Raw genomic sequence first — 8,463 nt, forward strand, 5'->3', positions numbered from 1 at the left:
ATATCCCATAAGATTTTTAAGAAAAAGGGGCAAAAGAGTCTTTTCCCAGTTCAACCCATAGAATTGGTCAATACCAATTTTTTCTACAATCTTCCACACACTTCCCTCACAAAAAAAAAAAAAAACTTAAAATATCTTCCTCTTATTTTCTCTCTCGGCGGAAGCTTTTCTTCATCTCCCAACCCCAAAAATCTTCCATTTTTTTTTTAAGCTTACATGTCTTTCTTAAATCATCTACTCAAGCTAAAGGAAGCAAAACTCATTCCTTTCTAGTGCTACAGTAGCCGAACCAATCCCTTCTTTCCTCAATTTCAATTTTCTCTCAAATCCAATGATGAATGGTTTACATATAGAGAAATCATTGACAATCCTTCATGTTGGAATAAGAAAGTTTAGAAGAAAGTAAGAGTTTGGAGCTTTAGGACATCTTGTATCAAGAGGGAATTTCCAAATGAGGTGAGTTCTTTACTAAATTGGAAGTTGGTAAATTGGGATTAAAGAAATTTTGAAATTTTTAAAGGTTGTAGTAATTGTATGTCTATGTTATTAGAGTTCATGATAACTAGATCAAGTGGATGCATCAAGTAGACTTTAATTTCCCTTCTCTTCTCTTGGCCGAAGCTCAAACCTTTTTCCTCAATTTATCCACTTTGTTTCACTTTTAACTAGTTGTGCTTGCATGTATATATTGGATGCTTAGTGGTGCATTGTCTTGGAAATTAACTAGTGATGATATGATACATGGTGATCATCATATGATACATTGTTTTCTTTGGAAGATTAGTCATGAATGATTATTTCTTAATTAGACTCTCTTATTTGTTTATTTAAAATCTCTTTTATGTTAATACGTACGTTGATGTTAGTATAAATGTTGGAGGGAAATTCTATCAAAACAATTTATGTATATAATTATAGTAAAGAATTGAAAGAAAATTTGAAATGCCACCTATGAGTAATATGCTCACAGTGAATCATAGAAAATCATAGAAAATGGAAATGAGGAGAAAAATTGAAATGAGTAACATGCTCATAGAAAAAGAAAGAAAAAGAAAAGAATATGAAAATTCCGTTTGCTACAACGAGAGATAATGTAGCCTATGACGTACGGGTCATAGTAATGAATTTTTATCCGTTTGCTACAACGAGAGATAATGTAGCCTATGACGTACGGGTCATAGTAACGAATATGAAAATTCCGTTTGCTACAACGAAGAGATAATGTAGCCTATGAGGTACGGCTCATAGTAACGAATGAAATTATCATGCGTATAATGCGGATTAATAGAATCCAACTTTGTCACGCCCCAAAAACAATCATCGTGACCGGCGCACGAACTAGATCATTCTAGCTCGGCAAGCCTATTAAACAAATTTGACAACTATAATAAATAAATAAAAATTCCAATTTGAATTTCATTTCAAAGAAATGTTCACTGAAATTTCGACAGAGTTTCCTCTGTATTTTCAACATTTCCAAGATGTAAATCCTGTTTTAAAAAAAAAAAAAAAAAAACCTATTCTATCAGCCAGAATCTCCAAATAACATCTTTATTTTCATACTAATTGTACAATTTGAAAATAAAGCATCCTATCAGATAAATACTTCTGATTCAAAATTTCTATCATATACTTCATATATATAAAGTTAGACATTAGTCTATAATCATTTTCTATGTCATCAAGATGCGTCAATATTAACGTTAATCAATTCCATAATCTAAACAAATGGCAATATCCATATAATAGAATGGAACCTCATGAATTCCATTAACAATAGCAAGGACAAAGTGAGTCCTTTCTCCCCATAGCGTCAGAGGAATCAATGCTCTGCTCGGCACCAATTCTAAAATTCATTTCAGCAACAATAAACAATCATATAACAAATCAAATATAATCATAATCACCACAATCATATCAAATACAATCAGGTATCCAGAATGTCGTGCTCTGATATAACCTATACTTTGACATACTTATCTGAGTATGTCTCTGATCCTTTACCGATAACAAGTTTCAGCTAATTAAGCCGGAGTTCCATAAGTAATATTCCTCATTCCCAACTATTGGTAAAATGCGCATGAAATATTTCTCTAATCATTCTAACATAACTTTCATGTTAACATGTGTATGCTATGTTAGTATTCATGTTGGAGGGTTCTTAGAATTTTTCCTTGGTTCCATAATTGAAAATTTTATTTTCTTTTCTCTTTCAAATATTATTCGAATAATTCTTGACTTAAAATTTCATATCATTAAATAAACATTTCATTCGTTACTATGAGCCGTACCTCATAGGCTACATTATCTCTTCGTTGTAGCAAACGGAATTTTCATATTCGTTACTATGACCCGTACGTCATAGGCTACATTATCTCTCGTTGTAGCAAACGGATAAAAATTCATTACTATGACCCGTACGTCATAGGCTACATTATCTCTCGTTGTAGCAAACGGAATTTTCATATTCTTTTCTTTTTCTTTCTTTTTCTATGAGCATGTTACTCATTTCAATTTTTCTCCTCATTTCCATTTTCTATGATTTTCTATGATTCACTGTGAGCATATTACTCATAGGTGGCATTTCAAATTTTCTTTCAATTCTTTACTATAATTATATACATAAATTGTTTTGATAGAATTTCCCTCCAACATTTATACTAACATCAACGTACGTATTAACATAAAAGAGATTTTAAATAAACAAATAAGAGAGTCTAATTAAGAAATAATCATTCATGACTAATCTTCCAAAGAAAACAATGTATCATATGATGATCACCATGTATCATATCATCACTAGTTAATTTCCAAGACAATGCACCACTAAGCATCCAATATATACATGCAAGCACAACTAGTTAAAAGTGAAACAAAGTGGATAAATTGAGGAAAAAGGTTTGAGCTTCGGCCAAGAGAAGAGAAGGGAAATTAAAGTCTACTTGATGCATCCACTTGATCTAGTTATCATGAACTCTAATAACATAGACATACAATTACTACAACCTTTAAAAATTTCAAAATTTCTTTAATCCCAATTTACCAACTTCCAATTTAGTAAAGAACTCACCTCATTTGGAAATTCCCTCTTGATACAAGATGTCCTAAAGCTCCAAACTCTTACTTTCTTCTAAACTTTCTTATTCCAACATGAAGGATTGTCAATGATTTCTCTATATGTAAACCATTCATCATTGGATTTGAGAGAAAATTGAAATTGAGGAAAGAAGGGATTGGTTCGGCTACTGTAGCACTAGAAAGGAATGAGTTTTGCTTCCTTTAGCTTGAGTAGATGATTTAAGAAAGACATGTAAGCTTAAAAAAAAATGGAAGATTTTTGGGGTTGGGAGATGAAGAAAAGCTTCCGCCGAGAGAGAAAATAAGAGGAAGATATTTTAAGTTTTTTTTTTTTTTTGTGAGGGAAGTGTGTGGAAGATTGTAGAAAAAATTGGTATTGACCAATTCTATGGGTTGAACTGGGAAAAGACTCTTTTGCCCCTTTTTCTTAAAAATCTTATGGGATATTACATTCTACCCCCCTTAAAGAAATTTCGTCCTCGAAATTTTAGAAATTTAATTGCTAATAAGCATAAACAATTTCTCCATAATTTCAACTTTAGATTCCAACATACGTCCATTACGAACTGATTCTTTCTGACTGACTAATTTAAACTGTATAGGTATCAGCCACCACGCTTCCGCTGCGCCACTCTGATTTATTTCTTCACACCTTACATCACACTCCTTATACTGCGTCTTCTGTTAAGGTTTCATTCATCTCTCAGACATTTATTCTAACTGTCATATACTAGTCTGAGTTGATCAGGCTCAGCCAGACATGACATTTGGAATAAATATTAGGAACCCAATAGTCACACTACATCTTATTGAATTCCATTGACCCAAGGCACGATCTGAATCGACCTGCTCTGATACCAACTTTGTCACGCCCCAAAAACAATCATCGTGACCGGCGCACGAACTAGATCATTCTAGCTCGGCAAGCCTATTAAACAAATTTGACAACTATAATAAATAAATAAAAATTCCAATTTGAATTTCATTTCAAAGAAATGTTCACTGAAATTTCGACAGAGTTTCCTCTGTATTTTCAACATTTCCAAGATGTAAATCCTGTTTTAAAAAAAAAAAAAAAAACCTATTCTATCAGCCAGAATCTCCAAATAACATCTTTATTTTCATACTAATTGTACAATTTGAAAATAAAGCATCCTATCAGATAAATACTTCTGATTCAAAATTTCTATCATATACTTCATATATATAAAGTTAGACATTAGTCTATAATCATTTTCTATGTCATCAAGATGCGTCAATATTAACGTTAATCAATTCCATAATCTAAACAAATGGCAATATCCATATAATAGAATGGAACCTCATGAATTCCATTAACAATAGCAAGGACAAAGTGAGTCCTTTCTCCCCATAGCGTCAGAGGAATCAATGCTCTGCTCGGCACCAATTCTAAAATTCATTTCAGCAACAATAAACAATCATATAACAAATCAAATATAATCATAATCACCACAATCATATCAAATACAATCAGGTATCCAGAATGTCGTGCTCTGATATAACCTATACTTTGACATACTTATCTGAGTATGTCTCTGATCCTTTACCGATAACAAGTTTCAGCTAATTAAGCCGGAGTTCCATAAGTAATATTCCTCATTCCCAACTATTGGTAAAATGCGCATGAAATATTTCTCTAATCATTCTAACATAACTTTCATGTTAACATGTGTATGCTATGTTAGTATTCATGTTGGAGGGTTCTTAGAATTTTTCCTTGGTTCCATAATTGAAAATTTTATTTTCTTTTCTCTTTCAAATATTATTCGAATAATTCTTGACTTAAAATTTCATATCATTAAATAAACATTTCATTCGTTACTATGAGCCGTACCTCATAGGCTACATTATCTCTTCGTTGTAGCAAACGGAATTTTCATATTCGTTACTATGACCCGTACGTCATAGGCTACATTATCTCTCGTTGTAGCAAACGGATAAAAATTCATTACTATGACCCGTACGTCATAGGCTACATTATCTCTCGTTGTAGCAAACGGAATTTTCATATTCTTTTCTTTTTCTTTCTTTTTCTATGAGCATGTTACTCATTTCAATTTTTCTCCTCATTTCCATTTTCTATGATTTTCTATGATTCACTGTGAGCATATTACTCATAGGTGGCATTTCAAATTTTCTTTCAATTCTTTACTATAATTATATACATAAATTGTTTTGATAGAATTTCCCTCCAACATTTATACTAACATCAACGTACGTATTAACATAAAAGAGATTTTAAATAAACAAATAAGAGAGTCTAATTAAGAAATAATCATTCATGACTAATCTTCCAAAGAAAACAATGTATCATATGATGATCACCATGTATCATATCATCACTAGTTAATTTCCAAGACAATGCACCACTAAGCATCCAATATATACATGCAAGCACAACTAGTTAAAAGTGAAACAAAGTGGATAAATTGAGGAAAAAGGTTTGAGCTTCGGCCAAGAGAAGAGAAGGGAAATTAAAGTCTACTTGATGCATCCACTTGATCTAGTTATCATGAACTCTAATAACATAGACATACAATTACTACAACCTTTAAAAATTTCAAAATTTCTTTAATCCCAATTTACCAACTTCCAATTTAGTAAAGAACTCACCTCATTTGGAAATTCCCTCTTGATACAAGATGTCCTAAAGCTCCAAACTCTTACTTTCTTCTAAACTTTCTTATTCCAACATGAAGGATTGTCAATGATTTCTCTATATGTAAACCATTCATCATTGGATTTGAGAGAAAATTGAAATTGAGGAAAGAAGGGATTGGTTCGGCTACTGTAGCACTAGAAAGGAATGAGTTTTGCTTCCTTTAGCTTGAGTAGATGATTTAAGAAAGACATGTAAGCTTAAAAAAAAATGGAAGATTTTTGGGGTTGGGAGATGAAGAAAAGCTTCCGCCGAGAGAGAAAATAAGAGGAAGATATTTTAAGTTTTTTTTTTTTTTTGTGAGGGAAGTGTGTGGAAGATTGTAGAAAAAATTGGTATTGACCAATTCTATGGGTTGAACTGGGAAAAGACTCTTTTGCCCCTTTTTCTTAAAAATCTTATGGGATATTACAGCTTCCTTCCAAATCATTGTAGCTGAGATCAAGAAATTGCAAGTTGGAGAGATCTCCAAGTCGATGAGGAATCATACCATCTAGAAAATTATTGGAAAGATTCAAGTATTTCAAATTAGAAAGAGATTCCAATGGAATAGGAATTTGTCCTTCAAAATTGCAATTGGAAAGATCAAGGTATCTTAGGTTTCTTATAGATCCAAAGAAACCTGGGATATAATTGGATTCAAAATTATTTCCACCAAGGTTTAAATACTTTAATTGCTGCAACTCTGTTAGTGACTTGTGGATATCACCGCTGATATAAAATGTATTGCCATCATCAAAACCAAACACGTTATCATCATAAAATGTATTAATGATATCATAATCTCCATGAAGGTCAAGCATAAGTACATGGCCAGTGAGGTTGCTGCAACCAATTCCATACCATTGGCAGCAATCTTCTGTCGTCCAAGATGACAACATGTTATCATGTACATCAATAAGGCCAGCCTTGAACTGAAGGAGTGCCTGCCTCTCACTTTGAATGCATCTAACAGCCTCTTTTGAACAAACAAGTTGGTCTGCATGCAACACCAAAGACATGAGAAATATGGATTGAATCAATTTCAAACAATATGGATTCATAATTGACATTGTGGTCATCACAAGTTATGTATCAAAATATGTATGTAATTTGATTGATTGTTTTGTGTACTTAATCACATTGCCAGTAGCCGAATTTATATCATAGACGACTTTAGAGAAAAGATAACTTAGAAGACTTTAGAGTCAGGTGGCATTTAGGATGGGAAAGGGAAAGATTTTCCCACCATAGGTAAGTTGATTTTAGCCTTTAGATTAAATAAAGAACACACTTTTATTGTAGTCTCTCCATACCAGATTTTTTCTATCATCTTCTTCTTCAATCCTTAGATCTGAAAAATTGGTACTCCCTGTTGACCCCCACCATCCCAACACCCCGTTTAATTTCACTCCCACATCAACACACCATTATTTATCTTCCACCACCGCTAACTGCAAGCACCGTCCCACCATATTTTTGTAAAGAAAAAATTGAAGCTCCACAACTTGGATACAACAACCATGGAATTGTTTAAATTTTGTAATCATCTCAATGAGTTAAATTTAAATTCCCATATCATCTGAAAGCATCATTCATTTTCTTTCTTTCTTTCTTTAAGCTCCACATTTTTTTTTTTTGGGTTACCTTTGAGCTCCATAGTTTGGATACAACTATCATAGAATTGTTTAAATTCCCGTATTTTGAAGCTCCATAATTTTATCTAATAGGAAATGAAGTTGATGAGAGATTGGAAGAGTTGGGAATTTGGACAGACGGACTTGGTGGTGGTGTTGCTAGTGGTGGGTGAGTGGGGGGATGGAGGAGAGAGAAGGGTATGGGAGATAGTGTGAAAAAATCTAGTGGTGAGAGACTATAATAAAACTGTGCTCTTCATTTGATCCAAGGATTAAAAATCAACTTTCCTATGGTGGGAAAATCTTTCCCTTTCCCACCCTAAATGCCACCTCTAATCCATAATAAGCAAAATACGCAGACTTGGAAAATTCTTAGTCAATATTCTAATTCTCTATCATTTAACATATTCTAATTCCTATTATATTTTAGTTTTTAGTAAACCTTTTAAAAAAAATTAAAAATATAGAAAAGCATAATTTATACCATTATTATGGCATTATATACAGGGTAACTCCAAAATTTACCACCCGTTAACACTTTTTTATCATACCTTTTTCTGGACAAAATTACTTACTAACTTAGTTAATTTTCAAATTTGAATTTAAATTTATATTCATCCCAAATATACCAAATTTAAAAAGTATCTATCTTTGAGTGGAACATTTTTTTGCTACAAATTTACTGATAACAACCTAACATATTTTTCAAATTTAAAAAGAAAAACTTAAAATATAAATACAATGAAATATAAAAGAAAAAATGCGGAAAGACAGCAATCACATAAACATCTTCCAATCATAAGCACTGTAGCTTACTTATTTGAACTAAACAATTAAATGAGTTAATGAATACAAAGTCCTGCGTTTGAATTTCTTCAAAAAAGTCCTGCGTTTGAATCTTAAAAAAACCCAAAAATTAACATAAAAAAACCCAAAAATTAACATAAAAAAACCCAAAAATTATTGAATAAAATAAAATAATTACAAAAAAACATACTAACATGTACCATTAAAAAAAACCAAAAATTATTAAATAAAATAAAAATAGACAATAGATTTGGGGCTACATAAATCAAAATCAATCAACAA

The 8,463-nt window shown here is 31.9% G+C and overlaps 1 protein-coding gene across 3 annotated transcripts; it reads right to left on the minus strand.

Annotated features, from left to right (window-relative positions):
• Positions 1-1,432: 1,432 nt before the first annotated feature.
• On the minus strand, positions 1,433-6,881 carry LOC146914576 (receptor-like protein EIX1). Of its 3 annotated transcripts, XM_085717407.1 has the most exons (3): positions 5,713-6,881; positions 3,071-4,134; positions 1,433-1,846 (listed from the first exon to the last, which is right to left on the minus strand). In XM_085717407.1, exon 1 carries the CDS (start codon positions 6,817-6,819, stop codon positions 6,157-6,159), a length of 663 nt encoding a protein of 220 aa, XP_085573533.1. In that variant the 5' UTR covers positions 6,820-6,881; the 3' UTR covers positions 1,433-1,846; positions 3,071-4,134; positions 5,713-6,156. The 3 variants fall into 3 exon arrangements, with proteins under 3 accessions (XP_085573533.1, XP_085573532.1, XP_085573534.1); XM_085717406.1 differs by having other exon boundaries at positions 1,433-4,134; XM_085717408.1 differs by lacking the exon at positions 1,433-1,846 and having other exon boundaries at positions 4,077-4,488.
• Positions 6,882-8,463: the final 1,582 nt, after the last annotated feature.

This window comes from Medicago sativa, chromosome 6 (assembly GCF_051527215.1).
Source record: "Medicago sativa cultivar Bolivia chromosome 6, Bolivia_mono, whole genome shotgun sequence".
Classification (NCBI taxonomy): domain Eukaryota; kingdom Viridiplantae; phylum Streptophyta; class Magnoliopsida; order Fabales; family Fabaceae; genus Medicago; species Medicago sativa.

What these genes read in the sequence shown, in the direction of transcription:
- LOC146914576 (XM_085717407.1), bottom strand. Translation starts at nt 6,819, where the DNA reads ATGACCACAATGTCAATTATGAATCCATATTGTTTGAAATTGATTCAA.